This window comes from Rhododendron vialii, chromosome 1a (assembly GCF_030253575.1).
Source record: "Rhododendron vialii isolate Sample 1 chromosome 1a, ASM3025357v1".
Taxonomy (NCBI): Eukaryota; Viridiplantae; Streptophyta; class Magnoliopsida; order Ericales; family Ericaceae; genus Rhododendron; species Rhododendron vialii.
Window position 1 is genome coordinate 36,541,582 of NC_080557.1, and position 23,943 is coordinate 36,565,524.

At 38.2% G+C, this 23,943-nt stretch overlaps 2 protein-coding genes across 5 annotated transcripts; one reads left to right on the forward strand and one right to left on the reverse strand.

Moving 5' to 3' along the window:
• Window positions 1–2,155: 2,155 nt before the first annotated feature.
• On the forward strand, window positions 2,156–7,228 carry LOC131317471 (uncharacterized). Its single transcript, XM_058347022.1, has 2 exons — window positions 2,156–2,499; window positions 6,431–7,228. The coding sequence occupies exon 2, from the start codon at window positions 6,586–6,588 to the stop codon at window positions 6,997–6,999; it is 414 nt and encodes a 137-aa protein (XP_058203005.1). The 5' UTR covers window positions 2,156–2,499; window positions 6,431–6,585; the 3' UTR covers window positions 7,000–7,228.
• A 1,923-nt stretch (window positions 7,229–9,151) lies between these two features.
• On the reverse strand, window positions 9,152–18,805 carry LOC131317478 (DNA topoisomerase 6 subunit B). Of its 4 annotated transcripts, XM_058347027.1 has the most exons (19): window positions 17,413–18,805; window positions 17,232–17,284; window positions 16,554–16,651; window positions 16,343–16,448; window positions 15,827–15,964; window positions 15,619–15,670; window positions 15,354–15,418; window positions 14,934–15,040; window positions 14,664–14,766; window positions 14,400–14,485; window positions 14,064–14,260; window positions 13,709–13,824; window positions 13,506–13,591; window positions 13,277–13,349; window positions 11,090–11,181; window positions 10,821–10,959; window positions 10,655–10,749; window positions 10,384–10,558; window positions 9,152–9,422 (listed from the first exon to the last, which is right to left on the reverse strand). In XM_058347027.1, the coding sequence occupies exons 1-19, from the start codon at window positions 17,504–17,506 to the stop codon at window positions 9,276–9,278; spliced, it is 2,022 nt and encodes a 673-aa protein (XP_058203010.1). In that variant the 5' UTR covers window positions 17,507–18,805; the 3' UTR covers window positions 9,152–9,275. The 4 variants fall into 4 exon arrangements, with proteins under 4 accessions (XP_058203010.1, XP_058203020.1, XP_058203016.1 ...); XM_058347037.1 differs by lacking the exon at window positions 17,413–18,805 and having other exon boundaries at window positions 17,173–17,284; XM_058347033.1 differs by lacking the exons at window positions 14,664–14,766; window positions 14,934–15,040.
• Between the last annotated feature and the right edge of the window lie 5,138 nt (window positions 18,806–23,943).

Consider the following 23,943-nt stretch of genomic DNA (forward strand, 5'->3'; position numbering starts at 1 on the left):
TCGCAAATACTGAGTGCAACTGCCAATGAGATTTTTTAGAACGGAATATCGCAATGTGAGACTTTTTATTTGTCCCTTGTTTATATTATTAGTATTAATCTATTCCAATAGAGAATGATTTTTGTCCCCTTTTGTTAATTATGCTTATTTGTTTAAAAATAAACAATTAATAAATGGAAAATGCACAGATATGTTATTTGTAACCAAACAAGTTTGCTCGCACCCAATTTGTTATTAATAAATTTTAAAATTTGTATTTCGTTATTTAAAAGATCTCATGCAACACATGGTCAATGTAATTTGAAAATAAATTCTTTGTAAAGCTTATATAAGAAAGAGAAGTGGTTACAAACACATAGATAATTTCGGAATCGTTGGGCACGTTTGGAATCATTCAATACATATGAATCTCATTCATGCTCGTGGAGTCCACACTACGGATGACTCCAAATACATACTAAAATTTGTATCCAAACATCTGTGTCTGAAAGATTTTTCATGTAAAGTACTAGAGATTAATAATACTCTTATCCGTTTTGCTTATTCTTGTACTTGGCTTACAACAACGAAAGATAAATTAAGGGAATTGATTTTTACACTTCCTTTTGTCCAAACGCACTCCTTTTTTTTTGTAGTGATGTGAAATTACATGATTACTCTTTCATGTATGAAGGGAAAAATGTATTAAAGGTAGTTTTGTAATTCTACATGAATAAAGACAAAAGATGGAATGCACTTGATAAAATAGGAGTGTGAAATCAATTTTCTAAAATTAATATCCTTTAGTTTGTTTTCCCCATCAGGAGTGGATCCTCTCCCATCAGTGTCGGCTCAAAGATATTTAGGACCCAAGCGTCAGTCCTAACATGGGGTCATCTTTCTTCGCAAATCTTTGCCCGAAGGTAGAGATTCGAACCCAGTTCTTCGAGCCTCCAAAGAACTTAAGCTACCACACCAACAAGAAGATCTTACTTAAAGGCAATTGAAACTCATTGTTTAAAACTATAAACTCTATATTTTGAGGCCCTCTTCGAACCAAAAAATTGGGGGTCAGAAAGCGATGGTTTCCTCAGCTTCTCCTCTAAGCTGGCTCTGTCTCCCATAGCTGTCCCAGATAGTTGTTGGAATTGTCTCATAAGTGAGGGTTCTACAAACAAGCCAAGCACAGTATTGCTCAAATTTGGCTTGACTCCTTATTACATGTGTTCAAACTTAGCTTAAGCTCGAAACTTTTTGAGATTAATTGTTCAAGCTCGGCTCGAGCTTGAAATTTTATGTTCGTGATAAGTTTGGCTTGTGGAATATGCAAGCCCATCTCAAATTTTCAAGCATGAGCTTAACCTTGTAAAGTTTCGAGCTTTCAATCTAGACTCATTGAGTTCCAAAATGAAAGAGACTAATTTAAAGCCATAAATAAGAACTAACATCATTAATCTAGGCAAAAAAAAATTTCATAAACATAAAATTAAGTTACTAGCTACATTCATTTAATTAAAAACCCTCAAACCTAAATTTCCGTATCTCACAAAGGCTATTTTCTATTTGGATGCAATGTTACCGTAAAATTGGTGAAAACATCCATTTGAAAGGCCGACGCAGATCTCATATTTTGAGACATTTATTAAATCTGTCCCTATATTTGTAAAATTTACGGAATGACCTCTTTGTTCACGAGGCTATTGAGCCAAATACTCATATGCTCAAACTTGACTTGAATTTTGTGTGATTAGGTTCCGTTCCCGTAGGTGTTTAATCTCTATTATGGTGAACGGTTCTATTGGTCGAACTTCGTATGTCGGCTCTGCTTTGCAGTATGTGCTTATTTCTTGGTGGTAGAGTTTAGGTTCCTACCTGATGTTCTTGTTTAGCCTGTATCTCTATATTTTCGGTGAATTCCTGTATTTGCCCGATGGGCACTTTTAATGAATGAAATTGACTGTTAATCAAAAAAAAAAAAAATTGGCTTGAATTCATAAACAAATAATTAAACGTGATTGAACTTGGCAAATTTTTTAAAACGAATATTGAATTGCCAAGGCCAAGTTATGGGGGAGTATCTCAACCCTTTCCCAATGTATACTCTCTTTCTTCTCCCATGTACCCAAACACACCGAATTCCTACTACTACTCCGTGTACAGCAAAATACAGTAAGATAGCATAGCAGAACTTCAGACTACAAAAGCCAATCACAAGTCTCTCTCTCTCTCATCTGCCTTTTGCGCACTTTTGGGAGAGACTCACTGACTTCTTCTATCGCCCCCCTACGGTCCACTACACAGCTTCTACAAATCTCTTTGCCGCTGCTCTGCTCATTTCTTGATCTGGGTTCTAAACACTCCTGCTCCCCACTCCCTCTTCAGATCGAAACTCTCTCTATCCAAATCTTTGCCTCTACTTTTCAACTTGTCAAAAACCCATCTGGGTCTTGTTGTTTATTGACTCTTTTTGTCAGGCTTTTTGGCAGATTCCCTCTTCTGGGTCTCCTGATGGAACACTCGGTTAGTTTCATTTCTGTCTCTATCTCCATATGTATCACTGTTTGATGCTTGAGGTGTATTTTTATTGTACCGTATTCAGATGTTATTGTCGATAGCTGTTGGTTGTGCAGGTGAAAAAGCTGATTGTATTTTGGGTCAGTTTTACTGTTAATTTAGTTCGATTGGTTGGATCTAATCTTATGCCCATGTGTGCTATATAGATCTTATTGACTACATCTTGGATTGGGTAAATCTCTTTTTTCTCTGTTCTGATTTCCATGGGCCATGTGGCCAATTAGTTAATCTGAGTACTTCTTCATATGGTACTAGTTTTGCTCGGATTATCTGTTTACCTCTGATTCAAATTGGTGTAATTTCAAATTGTAGGGGGAGTAATTAGCACTCTTATTGTTTAAACGGATGGATTTTATAGGAGTCTCTAGTTAGCTTTTCAAGAGAATTTGATACAACTTTCTTACCTATGTAGGCCGTTTGTTTGACGGGACTAATTGTGGAAGGATATATAGCCCCCCCAGATTAATAGTGATCAGAATAATAAAACCATGGTATTGTATATTTCACACTTTGCGAGATTATTTATTCTAGGGATGCTGATCAAGACGTTAATACTTTAACCAAATACCGGATATTTGGTCATGTTTGATATTTAGTTATGCGATGCTAATATCCGGTAAAACAAGTGAGCCCTAAGAGTTTAAGGATGTTACGGAAGGTGTGGTGGGAAAGGTGTATGGGCGGTCACATTCTTATTCTACTTGAAATCCTCCTTATACACTCATTGGATTCCTCAATTTTGCTGTTGATATGATCTGATTATTTTATTATCTCATGAAAGTGATTCATTCTGTTTCTCTTATAAGAACAATCCAACCAGGGATGCATTCTCTACTATTGAAGAATTTAAGACAAATGGAGTGCTCTTTTTTTGTTTTCGTAAATAATGGATTCTCTATGGAAATATCACACTAATGTTTTTAAAAGCATCATATCACTCTGAGGATTAGAGCTGTCCATCGGGCGGATTTTTTCGGGTTCGGGTCGGGTCGGGCCCGACCCGACATTTGTCGGGTTGAAGAAATACCCACCCGCAACCGACCGAACTTCTGGTCGGGTTCGGGCGGATTTGTGGTCGGGTGGATTCGGTCGGGTTCGGTCGGGTCATCGGGTTGGGCCTCATTGTGGGCCTATTATTTTTTGGGCCGTATTCATTTTTTCTGGGCCATTTTTTTCCATTTCCTTAATTGTTTTGGGCCGTTAACCTCCTAATTTGCAAGTTTTATAGCAGGCCACAAGGCCCAATGCCCTTATTAACCTTTGGACTTGCACTAAGCCATTTAAATTTACACATTCATCAACAACAAAAATTTACCAAGCATCAGCCAAAAAAAATTTACACATTCATCAACAACAAAAATTTACCAAGCATCAGCAAAAATTTTTTACACATTTCCAAACTTCTAGTGCAATCCACTAGTCTAGACTTCCGGCTTCCACCAAGCCATATCAAAAAAAATTCATTTAGAAACCATACACAACCAGTCAACCACATTTCCAGGTTCCAGCAAGTAATTTCCAGCAAGTGATTTCCAGTCTGCCTACTTTCCAGTCCACTACTACTACATTTCCAATTTTCCAGCAAGTGATTTCCAACAAGACAACCAAAGACAACCACATGTCAAAAAAAAAAACAAACCAAACACGGCACAGTGGGCACACAGCCACACATGACACACCAGTGACCAGCCTCCCTAGTCACTCCTCTCCCCTGTTTTTTCAGCAGCCATACAACCAGTCATAACATTTTCAGTCAACTACTGTCTACTAGGCAAGCAATTACAAGTCCAAAGTGATTAAAACTACAAGTCCATAATAATTTAAAACAACCAAACACTTTCATAATAAAATAAACTAGTCCCGTAGTTCAATGTCCTCCAAAGTACTCCTTCATGTAAACTGACCAAACCTGTTACATAGAAAGAAAAATCATACAACCAAATTGAAAACTTCAAAGATTACAAAATAACATAATGTTAAATGTTTTACCAATGTCTAATGTCCAAAGGCCCATCCCTCAATCCCTAAGAACTTGCGTTGCATCATCAATTGATTCAGTTTGTAAGAGTTCTGAAAAAAAAACACACTTAATTCAATACATTACTAAGAAAAACTAAATAGTAAGTAGACTAGATCAAATGAATTAAATTACCTCGTTCAAGATCTTCAACTTTATCCATGGACTGTCGAAGAGAGATTGGAACCGTACTTAAAAGCCAATTTTGGGTGCATACAAGAGTCTCAACCATTGACGGTGAGAGTGAACTTCGAAATGGATCAAGTACGCGACCACCCGTACTAAAGGCTGATTCGGAAGCTACTGTAGACACAGGCATAGCTAATATATCACGCGCCATTTTTGACAAGATTGGATACTTGTTGGAATTGTTCTTCCACCATACCAAGATATCAAAATCTGGACTGTCCCTACGTTCGCACAAATCCCCCACGGAGTCCACTTAGTGAAGCGCGAATGTCTGGAAACAACAAATTGATCAAGCTACTGGAAGAAGCAAAATCCAATCAGGTGTCTAAGTTCCCTAATTCCTCTCAAGAAACCATAGGTATTGTGACACCCTAATTTACTGCTTCGGGTGTCTGAGTTTTAACATCTAATATATTGCACTAATATGGACAATTACTATGGCAAATTGTGAACTCAATAGGCATTATAAAATGCAGTACAATAAATCAACCATATAAAAACGTGAGCACACGATATTCCCCTCAAAACATCAGTACATCACACATTCACAGTCGTCCCTCCACAAGAACACAGTGACACACATACACACAGAGACGAGTTCTATCTGATTAGAGATGAACTCCATCAAAATCTAGCAACAAATTACAAAACTAGCAGTTTAAAAATGAACTCCATCAACCACCAGTCCGCCGCCGCCGCCGCCGGCGCGCCGCCACTCACTTCCACAGAGAGAGAGAGAGAGAGAGAGAGAGAGAAGTACCAGATTTAGGCGTTGATCGGCTGCAATCGGCTACGAACAAGAACGAGAGAGTGGTCCACAAAGATTCTGGAGATCTAGAAATTCAAAACTAAAAGTTAAAAAATTAAATCATCAAAACTATGGAGAATCGGAGATCGAAGACTGACGTGAGCAAGAGAGAGAGAGAGAGAGAGAGAGAGAGAGAGAGAGAGAGAGAGAGAAACGTACCACGGTCAGAGAGGAGAGTGGAATCAGTGGATGTGGAGATTGGAGAGCAGGAGAGGTCTGGCCGGAGAGGACTTGCCGGAGACTTGGTCGCCGGTCAGAGAGACTGAGAGAGTGGGGTGGGGGCCGTCCGTGGTGGGGCTGGGTGTGGGTGGGGTGGGGTGGAAATCGGCGGAGAGTGAGAGACTGAGAGGAGAGGAGACTGAGAAGTGAGAAGAGAACCCTAATGAATGAAAGATGGATTTTTTTTCTTTTATACTCTGTGACATTCGGTCGGGTCGGGTGACCCGAAATTTAATATATGACACCCGAACCCGACCGACAAACTGGCGGGTCTATCTAAGCCCAACCCGAACCCGACCGACTATGTCTGTTTAAACCGTCCGAGGCTGAATTTTCGGGTCGGGTCGGGTCGGGTGGTCGGTCGGGTGGGTTTTTTGGACAGCACTACTGAGGATGACTATTTCTGAACTCTTTACATTTTTTTTGAATCATTACTCCTGCATATTGCTAGTAGACTTGAACCAGTTGAGGTAAATGAGATGTTCGATATGCCAATCGGTATTTTAAAAAGAAAAAATGGTCTTATTGTCCAAAGATGCTGTCGTATTGGGAGACTTTGAATATCCTCTATCTTTAGGATTACATTAAGTATTAGTGTAAATTTTTTCAATATCACAAATGGAGGTTGTTCTTTCTTTTTTCAGAAGTTTTCACTAGCGGGGATCAGCTTCATTATGCATGGGCACCTGACAACCTAAGTTGGGTAGTGGACTAAGCTTGGGTCTGGCTGCGTCAAGCATTTTGGAACGTTGGAACTCTTTTGCTGTGTGACCTTCTCGCCGGTGTGGTTGTTATAATTATGGGTAGGGGGAGGGGAAAGGGGAAAAGGTTTTCAGTTACTAGCCACGAAGATGCTGGAAGTGGTGAAGAAGAAAAAATCCCAGTTCAGAAGAGAAGGGGAAGGCCACAAAAACCACTCAAGGATGAGATTGATGAAGAAGATTATGAAAAAGCAGAAGAGGATGACAGTGAGACTACGAAGAATGGTGTATCAACCAAAGACGTTAAAAGTTCTGTATCAGCAGAAAATGGAAAGAAGAGGAAGCGGAATTTGCAGGCCAAAGAGAAATCAGATTCAGTCAAAGTGGAAAATGGTGTTGGAACCAGTTCAAGCACAGATGACTTGACAAAGTCCAATGGTTTTCGTCATATTGGAAGCAGGCGGAAAAACAAGCCTCGTCGAGCTGCTGAAGTAGGTGTTGAGTGCAACTAATATCGTGGCTACCGGTTGCTGGTAATTTTATCCTTTTTCTGCATAAGGGACAGGACAAGAGATGTCGGGTGAAGAGCAACTGACTCTAGTTTTCATTTTGTTGTTTTGTTTATTGCTCCTGTTTTTTTGGTAATACCTTCTTAAATTCTTTCTTGAATTTTGTTGAAAGGTCCGGAAATGATTATACTGCTGCATTCTTGATCTATTACATTCGCTATTTTCATCTTTATCACGTTATGTAGTTTGTGTACTTTCGTTGACTATCTCCTTCCATGAAATCCATATTCTGTTATTCTAAATTCTAAAACTCTGCTGACCACCACCTCATAACACCACCATCTTTCCCTTAGTTTTGCAGTTTCAGCAAGACCAGAATGAACGGGGAATTCGACGCTTTGTGTTTTTACCTGTGTGGTTGATCCGTTGTTTTAGTGATAGCTTTTCAGCGTATTATTCTCTTGTCTGTTGTGGTGGTGTTTACTTTTGGCATTCGGGAAAGAACTCTATGACCTGAGACAGATACATACATATACGAAAGAGCATTTCATGAATTTTTTTTTTTTTTTTTTTTTTTTTTATCATCAGCATTTCATGAATTTGATTGGGTAGTTAGCCATTCCTGTCCTGGATTCAATTCTACACCAGTTCTAATTGAAGTTCGAGGTTTATGAGTTTGAGTTTAAATTTGAGGTTTATGAGTCGATATTTTTATGAGTCAGGGAGTGAGTATGAATTTACGGTTGAGGTGCCTGGACAATGTTAGTTTGAGACCGCTTCAAGTGCCTTGTATACATTGACCTTTTTGGGAGGGCTTTATATCACTGAACAAATCTGGGTACTTCTGGTTTTCTGCGTAGGTCCAATGTACAGGTTTTTACCCTGCTTTTTGGCACTTATTGAAAATGACATTACAAAATATGGAGTGTAAAACTTAACCGCGTACCAAGAGGAAAATGATTAGACTTTCCATGCATATGGAGATGATAAGAAGCTATTCAGTTACATCCCCGATGCCTACCCTCAGCGCAGAGATGATATGGGGATAATAAGGTATAGAGGTGATTCTAACAATCATAACAGAGTTTCATATAGCATCATCATGTTTGTTAGGTCTCTAATATAAACACCAAGCCGTTCAAGAACAGCTTGAGTCGATCCCTTGATGGACAACTTGATTTTCACCTTGCGCGAGCCAATAGTTCTCAAGCTCGTTTTGCAAATGAGTCGAATATGAGCTTGGCTTGAATATGCAAGAAATCTACCAAAGAATCTGATTCAACCCCTGTAGGAGCACTAGTGAGTTTGGTTGTTGATTCTACTTAGAGCATTGAAATTTGGTTGACTGTTAGTCTGTTACTAGCCGTGCAGTGGATGTAGCCTGAGATCACACTTATGCAGATATATTACTCCATTGATTTCTTTGCAAAATTAGGATTTGAAGCTTTTGGATGGCAGTTGTTTGGTGCAATGGAAAAATGTAAGGACGGCAAACTCATTTTGGGCATTAAAGGCTTCGTAGTAAAGCCTCACAGTGTGTGAGGTTCGAAAGTGTGACCCATTTAGAGTACATGAATCCTGGCCACCTGAATCATTCCGGCGGAAATAAGAACAGAATAAACACAATCATCCTAGGCTTCTGGAGAAAGCCCATCGGCACTTGTAGACAATTTCAATGGATAATAGAAAGATAGAACATAATACCAACAGAAAATAAACACAGAAAATCACTCTAGTGAACTAAGAAGGGGTGTGATTCAGAAACAAGCGTAAAACTCAGTTAACAAATTGCAAAACAGACCCAATTACTGAGAACAAGTTCTGTAATGGTAGAATTGTGCAAATCAAAGATAAAAACCGAAAGTCCCTAAGGGATACTTGGCTTCAAATGGGTGTATAGTAATAAAAATGGCAGTGTTGAATCGCATGAAGATAAGAAAAACACAAATACGCCCGGTTATTGACTATCAAGATTTCAGTTTATTGCCTGACCAACGGGTCCGACATGAGCTCTATTGATATGCAAAAGCTGAATGAACACTGCAGTACCAACTACCAAGTAGAGGTTTCTTCCATCATAAACACAAAAAAAGATAGGGTTTCAGTAGTCCTGTGGAATATATTGGCAACAATAGACACACAAAGTAGCAATATCTTGCTGAAGAATAGTCGTATTCAATTATTTGATGCAAGTTGGATTCTGAAATACAATACTACAAATCGTCAGAATAAAATCAACTCTGTCTTTCTGTATATCAAATCCGGTAAGTTGGAAATTCCTACTGAAACAGCCTGAAGACAAATATGGGACAATGGAAATCAATGAACTGTTTTTCAGCTTCCAGCGACTGTATATATATGGGTTCTCTGGGTTCCTCCTTAACACCACTGTGTGTCGCGTACTCCAGCGCCATTTCATAGTCTACCTGCAAATTTACATTCAAAAGGAAGGAAATATCAAATGCCTGTTTTCTTTTTCTTTTTTTTTTGATGAAGGTCAAGAGGGTAATTTCACTTACTAACTCACCTAAGCAATTGCTGACTAAGGAGAGGCTCAGTGAACCCTTTAAACACACACACCCAAACCCAAACTCCCGATGTGGGAGCCAACCCAACTGACGCAGGCCCAAGAGCCTCGCCTCAGATCGCAGCACTACGACAGACGGGCCCGAGGGGCCTGCACCAGAGGTCGGACACCACCACAACGAATAGGCACGACTTAGTTTTTTTTTGCCTGTTATCTATTTGACCTTCATATTTATGTAATAAGTTAAAAAAGACAGGCAATCTTGTATGCATGGAGAGAGAACCAATATTCTTACCTTAAGTACACCAAATTGCAATACAAAAAGGTAAATAAGAATCTAGCAATTAGACTTTCATGGATGTTAGAATATGTATCCTAACATTTAAAGCGATCGCAGCACTGGACTGCTCCCTCTGAACACCAGGTCCACCATATTTTGACATAATCTTCTAGTTCAAGTTCAGAAGCTGGTCCAACCCGAGAACATTAAGTGCTATCCCGCTCATGTACCCAGTTTCAAACGTAGGGAGCTTCCTCCCCGATAACTAATTTCCATCCTCCATGTCACACACACACACACACACACACACCCAAAAATAATAATAATAATAATTAACCACCACTTGCATCAAAACAAAGGGTTACCACTTGATTGGTTATCGCGTGGGCAATGTTTCGTATTCATGCAACTATTGTTATGTGTCCCTCGTTCTATCACTTTTAAACAACAGAAGCGCAACACTATCGAAAACAGTGGATTTGCCACCACTTTATGTCGTATTCACAAGAAAGCCGGCTGATGTTTAGGTAGAGGTGATGAAAAGAATAAAGCAAACATTTACCAAAACTGCTTAGTTTACCTGTTCAACATGTTGAGCAAGCTTTTCACTCAATGTTTCTTTTGTTATCGAACGGACTGAGACTTTCTTTAGTAATTCGGCATCCTCGCCCTCATAACGTTTTCTCTTTGCAGCGTGTGAGCGTGCCATTTCCTGTAAGACAGCATATATAGCACCTGTTGCGTCTGGAATGTACCTGACAATAAATGAAAATAGACTCATACTGGTGTAACAAAAACTCACTCTCACTTACTAAAGCTCATAGATAAAGAAAATGAGTTATTGGATTTACTTGCTCAAATTTCGTTTTCTCTCCTGTTGCTCTCGAGCCTGAATTTTCCTAACTATTTTGGCTTTTAGCTGGACACAGCACTGCTGAATAGAAGTCTGGAGGAATATGCTGTTAACTTACCAACTGTTTCCATAGCAGTAACAAGCAATTTAACGCAAAAACTCACCTTGACAGCAGATACTATCTCTTTTATATCATCACCAATATATTCCTTTCCAGTCCCTTTAAAGGGGATTTTTGTGCTTACAATGCTCACAAAGACACCAATCTTGTCTTGTGTCTGGTTAATCTTGTAACTATTCCAACTGAAAGAAGATGCATTTCAATGAGATTCTAGTTGTTGAACTAAGTGGATTTTTTGTTATCAATTTTCCAAACTAAGACAAATTCAGACCTGCTACGCATGTATGTATAATATCTTCTCATATGTCTTACTTGATTCTCTTCAGGGCAGTCCTGGTGACGACATCAGCTCCTTGCTCGAATAGAAGGGGAATACGGTTTGCAAACCGGAAAATGTTCAAACCCTACATTTAAGCAAGCATAACATGGTTCATTATCTTCTACTTACTATATACAGAAAGACCCCGAAGAGAATGGAGATTTTACACCGTCAGCAGTTTTCTACATCACTCAAAGTCAAACTAGTCAAGCAACCGTGTCTGAAAATTTAGTAACCATTCAATAAAAAACACCAATGGGATCAGTCATCTGACTCGTCTATCAATCAAAACACGGACTTCAATCTCCACCAAATACTTGGCAACAAATTGAAGAATGTGGCATACTTAGAAAAAATGGGTTCAGAAAACAAAAAACCAACAAGAAGTAGAACAGACAAACAACCCCCTATTATTGAGTAAACTAGTAATAACCTTCAGTTGCAATCTAGAACAAGATGCATGCCAGTTGTGAAGATTAGAACTTGCATATTAGAATCTGTACATGAGTGCAGATGCCTATATCAAACTTTAAGACAATTACGACTCAAGACAGCAAGCGCCTTTATGTGACAAGTCACATGACACTTGCAAAAAGGAAAAGCTGCTGAATTATACTAAAGCTACAGCTAAAAGGTATACTAAGCACGTCTCTGATATTCTTACACACGATTGCTTTGCACAATATAATCGGCTCCAAAAAAGCAGGGAGTACAATTTTCCCTTTCTGCTCCCTCATTTACAGTCCAGACGATGTACGAAAAATCAGAAACGAACTAAAGAACTTTAAGAAAAATGTTAAAACATCCCATCTTAATTGCTTGGCTACATATAGCCAAGGGGTATTGATTTCAATGTTCTAAAAGTCGCTCGGCGTTCGTCGCTCGGTCGACCACCTTCGAGCTTCGAGACCTATTAATCGCCGATTAATCGGCTTGTAGCAATTAGTCGGGTTTTTATTTATTAATATATAAATACTCCCCAATGACAACTCTCATAAAAAATTGAACATTCATCTATCAATCCAACATCAATTGTTTTTCAAATATGACATAGAAATCTCGCCTTTGCAGAAAACTGTTAACATGATTATAACACAAGCTGGTATTGGGTATGGACCGTTCATTTATTAGTCACTTACCAATTATAATAACTTTATTTATATACACCAAACAATACTACACTTTGTGTTAAGATTTAATAAAAAATATTACTACACTTTGTTTTCAGAATCACTAACGTGTCAATATGGGTATGGGCTTTTAAAAAAAAAAAACACTAATGTTCGAGGTCGGTGGAGACGTGGAGTGAGACGAGATCTCGAATTTGAGAGAGAGAGAGAGAGAGAGGCGATAGGCGGCTCAGAGATCTCGTGTTTTACACAGAGATATGACAGGTGACTCCGAGATCGATCAATCGATGACTGGGTGTTGAACAAGCCCTAAAAACTATGATTCAAAGCCCTTAAACTGGTAGGAGTATATAACAGTTACACCCCTTGATTTTCCAAAATTATAGATTTTACCCCTATTAATCGCCGATAGCTGACTAATCGCCCATTAACCGATTAATCGACTTATCGCCGCTAGACGCCGACTGACTAATCGCCGGTTAATCGCCGACTAACTCCGATTAACATCCTGACCTACTAATTCAACCTTCTAGGCATTAATCTAATCGGTTAGGCCAAATTTCCGATTAATCGGCGATTAAATCCTTCTTTTAGAACACTGATTGATTTGGTGGCCGTGATCACCTAAATGAATAATTTTTTAACAGTCCATGTCTATGGTTTTTTCCTGGTTTGGATATTCTGGTGATGTTAAAACATCCCCTCTTAATGGCATGGCTACGTACAGCCAAGGGGTATTGATTTGGTGGCCGTGATCACCTAAATGAATAATTTTTACCAGTCCGTGTCCATGGTTTTTTCCTGGTTTGGATATTCCTTGGATATTCTGGTGTCTGTGTTTGAAAATTTCTAGTGCTCTCTCATATATTTTACCTTGGATAAAAGATTCTTGCAATATAATCAAAAAGAGCTAATTGCTTATTCTGACTGAAAACTCATTCAACACACCCTAGATTTTCGGCTCAACCACCACAGAAATTTACTCATTGGACTTGTGATGAATGTGTATGGACAACAGACAACCAGCCAGGAAAAGAGCAAAGCACATACTTGTTTAACATCTTTTCCACCCACACTGACCCCGGCTTCCACGATGAATGGATGGCCTTCAAAAACTTGAGCACTACACACGAAAAAATGAGATAACTTAAAACAACATAGCTTCTTTTTCTTTTTTTTTATCACCTATAATCTAGCGAAACCTTCTGTACATATCAGCTAAATTAAAACATGAAGAGAGTACTAAGTAGATCCAAAAAACTTCCATATCAGACACAACCTTCCTGAGTAAGTCGCAACCATATCTGGGTGCAGCTCCTTTATAATTCCAAGACGAAGATTGTATTCCCCAGCAGGACTAAGGCACTGCAAAAAGTGTAGTCTTGATGTGCCAAAAAAAAAAAAAGACAAAGAAAAGAAAACAATACGATGATGTTGACACCAATCATAGCTGGACCAAAACCTAGACACAGAGCAACTTACATCACCACTAGGGTCGTCAAACTTTGCTTGACGAAACAACTGATGGATGCGAACTATTTGCTGAGACGTCAGCGACTTAACAGGCATTTTTGTGCTAAAATCTGGACCCATTTCCCCTAGAACACGAGAACATCATTTGGAAGGAATTAGCGGATTTATCTGGTAGTGCTAGAGCCTAGAAACGAATACAAGATTCATGAAGATCATTTAACAGAATTCATGGATTCAGAACTGCAAGTAACTGTTTGATGTCAGAAAGAAAGACGTGTAACAGTTTTCATTAAGTCAAACTAATGTATGATGTTACTTGGCATAAAATGATCACCACTTTAGGGTGAACAATCAGAATTCTTACCAATTAGACGTTCAGCATAAGATTTCCCTATATTTACAAATTCATGCTGAAGAAATTGCAAAAGGTTCTGTTTTGAAGTTTCTGCAATAAGGCGTTTGATGAGAAGCAAATCAACAGCTGATGGATGATATTTCGTCTCAGGAGGAACTGGTGGCATTACATCCGTTCTTCTTGCAAAGCTGATGGTAACATTCTTACTTCGTTGAGGAAGAAAGAATAAATAACAGAATGAAAGGCTACAATCAGACTATACACAAGAAGAATAACTAGATATGAGAGAGAGAGAGAGAGAGAGAGAGAGAGAGAGAGAGAGAGAGAGAGAGAGAGAGAGAGTACTCTGATGCGTCTGACACGAATTTGAAAAGGAACTGAGCATAAGGTGTTATGACTGCCATTTGACGCATATAATGCAAGATCTTGGACTGCAAATGTGAACACAGGATTAGTAGCCAACAAGAACAACAAAAAGATGTCAAATCTCATCATATTCACATAAAACATGAATGGACACAGGTGGCATGAATATTTTGCTTTAATTGGGTGCACAACTAAAACTTCAATAAAAAACAAATGATATGGGCCAAACTAAGTACTACATACGCGGTAAGTCGTCCAATTCCCCTCAATGACAACTTGGATTTCAGCTCCATGCCATCTTTCCTTATTGTCTCGTTTTTCATGTAAGTGGATGTGAGGAATGTTCCTATTGTAAGAAATGCAATCAGACAATATGAAGGAACCAGTACGAGAAATTGACAATGTTCAACAGCAAATCACATTTATGCTTAATGTAGTAATAATCATAGACACTGACAGTTTAATCAAATATCGCTTCCCATTGTCCTTATTAAGTTATTACATAAAACATACCGATGAATGTCTATATCCAGCCTGCAGAACGAAAAATAGTTTTGGCCCTTCATTGACGATGAGATCTCAATAGGAAGCCCTGTACTCATCTTGGACCAAATTAACGCCTACACATATCCATGAAGATCAAATTTAAGACTGTACTGTATCGTAAGCATATGACCATGATAGAGGATATTGCCATCCATCTACTATCACGGATTCCAGATTATTAAATCAAGAATAATAGGTGCTAAATCATGCAAATGAAGCCTGATTGGAGCGGTTTTCTGCATGCATCACCAGAAACTAGAAAGGCTTTTTTTTTTTTGTCAACCAATCAATAACTAGAAAGCTATGATTTACACAATTTCACAAGAAAGTTACCATACTACAAGACTTGAAGCTGCATAGATTGGCTAAATGAAGTCATAACATTACCATCTTTGCACCAAGTCCATACTTTCCACGTGTCTGCTTCAAGCCATATTTTGTCCCGGACAAAACTACATAAATATACCCACAATTAGTAACTTCTACAACATACTCTTAGAGTTAGAAATAGCCATTCTCCACAGTACATAGACAAAACTTCTCTTTGATTAAACAACTACTCCAGTCCAAATGCCCAAGAAAAGGGGAAAATGAAAGAAAAACCAAAAGAAGCGTATCAAATGGAAACTATTTCTAGCAAATAATGCCACACCTCGTCCAAACATATTAGGAATATCATCATGTGGCATTCCTCTTCCATTGTCCTACATGAAAGCAAAGCACAGTAAAGCAAGTCAATATGCATACAATATTCCGAACTCGCTTGTGTCAAAATAAGTTAAAGATGATTCAGTCACCTACAAAATTGTAAATAGAGCAAGTTAGCAGAGAGTTCACACTTTAACTGGAAATAACCACACCTTACAAATCACCCTGTAAAATGAGGCCTCACCTCGACCCCTAATACCCTTTGCAGCTGCTGGCTCTTTTACTTTCTTCCCAAGAGCAGCATTCTTTGCTTGAATTTCTTGATTACGAGCTTCCTTAGCAAGACGTTTCTGGTAGCAACACAGAAAACAAAAAATTAATGAACATTAACAACTTGCAGAAACCATATTTATGAGCTACCAAAAGTTTGTAATTTTGATCCCTCGCATCGATCCATTTTCTTAAGAATAGCCTTTGCAGTTACCAGAAGACATTGTCAAAGGAATATGGGCCAGATTTTGAACGTCACCTAAAGACCTTCACAATAGTGGAAAGCATACAATGATTACTCTAATAGGACTACTACTTCTCTAAACTTTTTAGGAAACTTTTGTGGTTTCTGGGATCTTACTCTACAGTCATTTAGTCATTGACAAACCAACCTAACACAACTATGCAATCACAAACTTTGAACAATCTTTATATAACTAAATCAAGAGCGCGCACACCTCACGAGCCTTCACCGTCTCAAAATCATCATATAGTTCCGCATCAACACGATCCAAATCAGTTAGACCTATCATAGAATTGAACTTGCTTCTGCCAATCTCTTCACTGAAGAAGAGAAGCAATTAGTAACCAATCCTATTTTGCACTGCATGAGTGCAAGCTAGCCTCGTAGATTTTTACATCCAAATATGAAAAAACATAAGCACTTACATCATCACTTCTACTACGGGAAGCTCAGAGATTGCCTCTGCAGAGTCCAAAGCATTTTCAACAAGTTCTCTCACAGTTGTGTAAAGGCTCTTCCCAGGCTGAAATTAGATACAAAAAAATGAGGAGTAAAAAAATCATCATATAACAACAATAAGAAGCACATTCGGCTACATTTACTGCGTTAGAAACTGATGCCAACTTACTATTCACACTGAAAATCCCCAATCAGTCAATTCATTTCAATCGAGGAACACGGTTCAGAGCTGAATTCAACTAACTAAATCCTAACATCAACACGCCAGATGGCTATGAACAACTACTAGTCAGTTCAGAGCTGAATTCAACAAACTAAATTCATCATAACAATAAGAAGAACATTCTGAAACATTTACTACGTTATAAACTGATGCCAACTTACTATTCACACTGAAAATCCCCAAACAGTAAATTCATTTCAATCGAGGAAGAAAGTTTGGAAATTCAACTAACTAAAAATCCTAATATCAACAAGTGCTATGAATTGCTCAGTTCAGAGCTGAATTCAACTAACTAAAACCAAATATCAACATGCCACCCGTACGTATGAGCATTTAGTGCAACAAAATGGTGTAAACCGTACCCATCAAACCAAAGATCAGAATTCGCAATTGAGTCAAACATGACGCGTTTCACACTCACATTATCAAACCCAGCAATGTTTTTGTTCTCAGCGAAGAACTCAGCTGGAGATTCTGCAAAACAAAAAAAAAAAACCAACACATCAATCAGCCAACGCTTAAACCGTTAAAATTCTGAGTCACGCAGTCTTCGAACATATACGGAGAGAGAGAGAGAGAGCGAGCGAGTGAGAGGGACTGACTCTGTTTGAGGACGCTATCTTTGGTTTTTCGAGGGGTCTTCGATTTGCCTCTCTTGGTTTCGATTGGACTTTCACTGCTCCCACCGGTGTCCATTTCGGATCCCCCCAAAGAATGGATTCAGCTGAAGAAGCTAGGGTTTAACAAAGTTTCTGGAAAAACCTCAGAGAGAGAGAGAGAGAGAGAGAGAGAGGGTAGGGCTTGAAGTTTATGCTCGTAGCAGAGGGCAGGATCCGGTGTTTTCATCTACACAGCAGTTGCTGGTCAAGCTCTGGCTTCGATCGGGTGGGCCCTCCTGAAATCCGCGTACACGATCCACATCGACGGTCACAATCCGTGGATTAGTTTCATCTCGTTTGGGTCTCTCCATCGGACGGCTTATATTAGTGAGATGGACTTGGGTGTTGATCTACGTTGTGATGCAGCCGCACATGTGGACTGAGGAATGTTCTACTCAGATTTCCCGCCAATATGTTGTGCATTGTTTTGGGAAATGGGCCGACCCAGGCCCGTTACTGGCTTCCCAGGTCCTTAAACATTGACTTGATGAGTTTCGGGTGACAGCCCGATCACGAATTTCACACAAATAATTTAATTCGTTGATAAATTTTAAAATATTTTTTTGAGTTGGCTTCAAAAAGGCAGTTTAATTGAATATTGATAAGTACTTTATCCAATGTTTTAACTTTTATTCCTGGCAAGCACAAAAATATAATTTGATCTCTATGGTTTTGTATAAAATAGAGTAATTAAGCGATTGACTATAGATTTATGATCGAGACAAAAAATTATTTTTCATAGAAAAAAGTTAAACACATCGATTAAAAGGTTGTCTTTGTAATTTTTTTTTGAGACTTATAAGAGTGATAGATTTGGTAATTCTTAAATATCAATAGGACACTAGTCCAATTTTTGAGGGATTAAATGAAATATATCATAGATTGATATAGGGATATAAGTGAAAGTCTTGAAAATCCAGGGACACATGACCGTCCTTTTCACCAAGTGCATCTGCCCCTGATCTAGGGTTTCTATTGTGGTAAGTTGCTTACTCTCAAGTGGTTTGGTGACTACGAAGACATGAGTTGGAGTTTTTTTGACGAGTTTTGGAGTAATTTTAACTTGCTAGTTTTTTGTCATTATGTTATGCGGGGCCAGAATTTTATAGAGTAAAATTTTAACTCATCTTAACTACGCTTACAAAGTTCTTGTGTGAGATTCCCTCTGCAAGACTCGGTTAGGTTCCTCATGATCATGTCTAAGCCTCTAACAGGTAGGTAGGAATATTCCCTTGTTCACGTTCAAGGAGGGCGGCCACACGCTAATCGCCCTCTCCCACATTTTTTTAGCTTAGCAGAAGTTATAAAAGCATGTGCAACAAGGGTAGCAAAAAAAAAAAAGAAGGCTAATATTGAAAAAGTGTGAATTTTGGTTTACCTAGTGCAAAATGTACAACAGCTTCTATATCCTCTTCTTTATCTCTACTAAATAAACAAATACAAAATACTACCCAACAAAGAGGCGGGGCGGGGAAGCGTAAATGGACAGATGGAGAAAGAAAGGGAGCGTTAAGTGAGAGAGAGAAACAATAAACAAAGCATTGGTGTGTGATTCGTGTGAAATGTGAACAATGGTTAGGTATAAGTAATTAAGTAGTGAAGTACTGTAGCAGGTGGCGGAGGCAATGTAGGTCCCCCGGGGCCCCTTTGCATTTTTTTTACTTGAATCGAATCTGTTATTGCTTTTTATGTGGTTCAATCAACTCATCAAAATACACACACAATACATAAAGAATATTATGTTCAATAACTCAAAAATAGAGTGAATATGATAGTATTATCTACTTTAATTGTTTAGGATTCGTAATAAATGGATGAACAAAACACTGTTCTAAAATATGAAAACATCAATTTGTTTCTCGTGATGTAACATGTAAGTCACCGTCATATTGCCAAAAAGCATTAAAAGTTGAGGGTTAGGGGGATGTGCGAAATTCTATGTCACCGGAATTTTATTTCATAATGCCCCCACTGATACGTACATATTTTTTGGCTATGCCACTGGCTGTAGCAAAATGTCAAGTACCTAGGGTTTATTAAGGCTGCTGCTCTTGGGTTTTGTTGATTTTGATTAGGTAATAAAGTGCCTTCTTTGCTATGCTGCTGTTGCTGTACATGCTCTTTAATAAGAAGATTGAAATAAAAGTGTGAGATATACTGCTATCTTCTTCCAGAAAAATGTGTCACCCAAAGTTGCAAGCATGTCCATTTCCAAGTTTTCCCCTTCTTAATTTTCACTACAGCTTGAAAGCTAGACTACTACCGAAAATGGACATCCACCAAATGAAAACCGAAAGTCATTTTCTTTAACCCTTCTTAGATCCTCATGATCAACCTTTAAGGTGAACAAGTTATAATGCCATTCAAACATTTCTACTATTTCAATACTATTCAGTTAATATTCGAGATTTCTATATCGTTTTACATTCGATCATGTGATCCTTCACAGTAACAAGTGTTACTCTGTATGTGATATTCGACTGATCACGATAATCAATCTCTCAACAAAAAAAAAAATTGAAGATAAAGATTTCTCACATCCTTTTACCTCAGAAAAATAACACGAGAACAAATTTCTTAAAAAAAAAATGTCCAGAATGTTATGCTGACATCATCTAATTGTTTTTTTTTTTAATCGGCGTCATCTAATTCACTTGGCTTGAGTCAATTCCAATACGCAAAATATAGTGCTTCAAGACATTTTTTTGGGTACAATATTGAGCTGTTGTAATACAATAATAAGCACTCCAACAATAACAGTGTTGTCCATGTAATCCTCAAACCGACGGGGTACGGACGGGGAGAATTAGATCTAACTTCAACAAAATATGCTCAAAGTATAAAAATCAAATCAGAGAAAATCAAATCAAGTAAGGCAGTTACGCCAATCATACCGTATATAATAGTGGTACTGTCACTTTCGTCATCCATATTAGCTACTATAACTTACCACGTGCACCAATTACAAGGTTTTTTTTTTTTTTTTAAATCACATTGTCCAGGTCTTTCGAGGCCCTGAAGTTAACGACCGATCAAACTCTCCAGTGTCCCCAAATTTTTCAATGTTTGGCGTCGTGTGATTCGAACATGCAGCCTCATAAAAAACAAGTACTTATTGGCTTTCTGATCATACCCATTTGATCAAACTCCTTGGGTTACCAATTATAAGCGTTTTTCTCATAGGTAGAACAAAACCCAAGGGAAAGTTTTTGCTCTATCCACAGCCGTGTGAAACAGCTGTGAGATGGGCTGTAGGGATTAGTCCTAGATTTCGAGGTGTGCACAAGCTGACCGGAACACCACCTTGCATTACCCCCAAAAAAGGGAAAGTTAAAAATAGAGGAAGAGCATTGGCACGTACTGGTCACGTGCAAAACCAACCACACCTAACATCAATTCTCCCTCATTATTTTTCTCAACTGTCTTCTTGAAGGTGGGATTGGGACACCACCAAAGGGTTTTAATTTTGCACTCTCTTTGAAATTTCCCTCACCAGAGAAACCTATATGTGAAGATGAAGAAGAAGAGTGAAAGACTAGTGTATTTTTTTTTTTTAAGATGAGAAAACAACACGCACGTTATTGATTGAGTATAGTAGGTGGTTTTGGACCCATGAAAAGCACCCAATTCATTAAAAACTAGATGTGATTCATTCAGAGAGTATGGACCAATTGAGCAAAAGCCCTTGAGCTAGACGAAGGGGGAATTGGGTGTGTCCTACTGATCCATTCTTGTAAACTTTTTTTTCATTTTTCTTTTGTGTTTTTGTTTGTCTTTTGTGAATTTTTATTAGATTCGTATCATATTTTTTGGATTTTTAATTTGGATTAAATTAATCATTCATCTTGATGAGAGGAGTTAAAAATGTTCAAAATTATGACGGAAAGAAAAAAAAATAGTACACTAAAGACGAAAAAAGTATCAAATAGCTATCTTATTTGTCTTATTTATCAAATAGCTGTCTTATTTGAATTTTTTCAACATCGGTCCATATTTTTATACTTTCCCGATTTCTCTTGTCGAGACAAACGATTAATCCTAAAAATTACGACGAAAAACTAAACAAGAAGTTACAAAAAGTAAAAAAATATCGAAATAAGTTTCGGAACTATAAATTTACAAGAATGCAAGTAGTGCATGTTGCTTTCACATAGGCCATAGCTGTCCTTGTATAGTGGAGTAGTATTAGCTAATTAGTATTTAATTATTTATTAATCTTCCTTTAAATAGTCTATTGTCTTTATCGCGATTGCTTAAGAGTAAGAGTACGATCAAAATTGATGTGGGGTAAAATGGAAATAAACAAGAGTATCAACAAAGTCAAAGTTTAAAAAAGTGAAGGTCATCACAAAAAAGGGTCACCAATCATAACAACCCCCTTCGAAGATCAAGAGTGATAAATCCGTTGTTTACTACAGCAAATGCAACATTATTTGCATAATAAACCGGGAGCGTAGCTCGACACTAATGAATTACCGGAGAATTACTTCGCTTGTGGGAAACAAAACGATCGGAACCATTCACCCAAGGACGAAGCTCATGTCCAGTCTTTCTCTCCCTCCGGTTTGGATTATTTGTGAGTCTTTAATTTCCGAATTCACAATAATGATCGGAACCATTCACCTTTTGAAACTCGTCGAAAACATTGGTCATTCCGGAAATCACAAAGAAAAAAACAAGGGACGAAAAAAGCCTAAAAAACCGGGTCATATGTAAATGCTGGCCCGAGACCAAGCCACGCGTGTCGGCTCAATACTTGTAAACCCCCCTTCTCTTTCGCCTTTGAACATGGGAACACAACGGCGATAACAATAAGTCCAAAAAATGGAAAAACTAGGAGTGCAAGTGATCCGGATTGGTTGGATTCTCTAAAAAATGGGTAACCAGCCTATTTCAAATGGTTCTAAAAAGTTGAGGACCAAAACCTGACTAATATATGTTTGAAAACTCACCAAAGCCGGACTTCAAGTTGATGCTATGCAGTGAGGTACAGCACTATGTTGCGCATCTCTGAAAAGTCGGATCGTGCATTCGACGACTTAGATCTCATCTTGGCAACTAACGATCGAGAGCCGTTCATTGCCAAGATGAGATCTGAGCCGTTAGATGCACGATCTGACGGCTCAGAAGTGCGTAGCTCAATGCTGCACACACTACTGCACAACACCATTCCCCAATGCACCAAAGTCATACCGCAAGACCGGTTTTGTTTGGTTCCACTTCTATCCAATTAGCATCTAAACATTTTTTCATTCAAAGCACATCTATATTGCTTGAAGCCTATCTTCTTTCTTTCTTTCTTTTATCATTGTAGAATTTTCCTAATTTTTTTGCGAGAAAAATGAGTAAAAATGAGCAGGGCAATGTAGTAAATACATAGGACCTTTTAGTAAATAATTTATTTTGAAGGCAACAAAATGCAAGTGATTTTGCTTGCTTTCTTTTTGGAAAATGACAAGAAATTATTGGAATAATTACATCAATTCATCGGTGCAGCTATGCAAAACTTGCACACGTACAAAAGCTTTCATTGGATCACCAGAAGTGAAAAATCCCATCGATACACCCATGAATGATGATCCAAGACTAGAGTTTCAAAAATAAAGATAAAAAGATTGACGCTGGCATGCGTTAACCGTGAATTCTAAATAATTTGACGAACAAGTGCGATCACTGACTCACACAATAACAATACCGTTGACCAAGTGATCATGTCTAACAATTAACGAAAACAATAGAGTATTTAAGAGAAATAATTAGTAGGGTTTTCATCATATCACCATGTCCATTTTAATGATATATATAATCGGGGCGGTTTCGGGGACACCTAAAAAAACACCTTATAGTTTCCGATTAAATTTTGATGATCCGAGCCGCTCAATGTGATCAGAACGTGATTTTAAGAGTACTCGCGAAAAATCAGCAAAAAAAATGACCGGAAAGAACTTGATCCGAACTTATAGTTCCCGATATATAATTATGCATGTATGTTCATATCTCGGGTGGTGGTTACCAGTTTGATTTTTTTTGCCGATATTGTAAATATTAGCAGGGTTAGCGAAGTTATTAGTTTGATTTGGTCACTGTTTATGTTTGTGATAGATAGTACGTTATATATACTTGGTCCAACGAATGTAGGTGGTGTCTCATTTGATCGAGCACCCTTTGCCCCATTCGTTTGGCCTGGGTTCGTTTTCCATGCCTACTCCACTCATGCGGTGGCCTCTATTCCCCCTAACAAACTATAACTCACTAACCCGCTAATGTATAACGTTGTGACAAAAAATATATACATACATGTATATACACACACTTGGTCCAGCTGCCCAACAAACCTCAGATAGTATATGTATTTTTTTCTACTCTTTTCTTTAATGTGATTAGATACGTATATAGTATATATTTCTTTCCCTTTTAAGTACTGTAGCTTCCCCGAAAAGAAAGTAGTAGTAGACTAGTAGGTATGCATGGGAA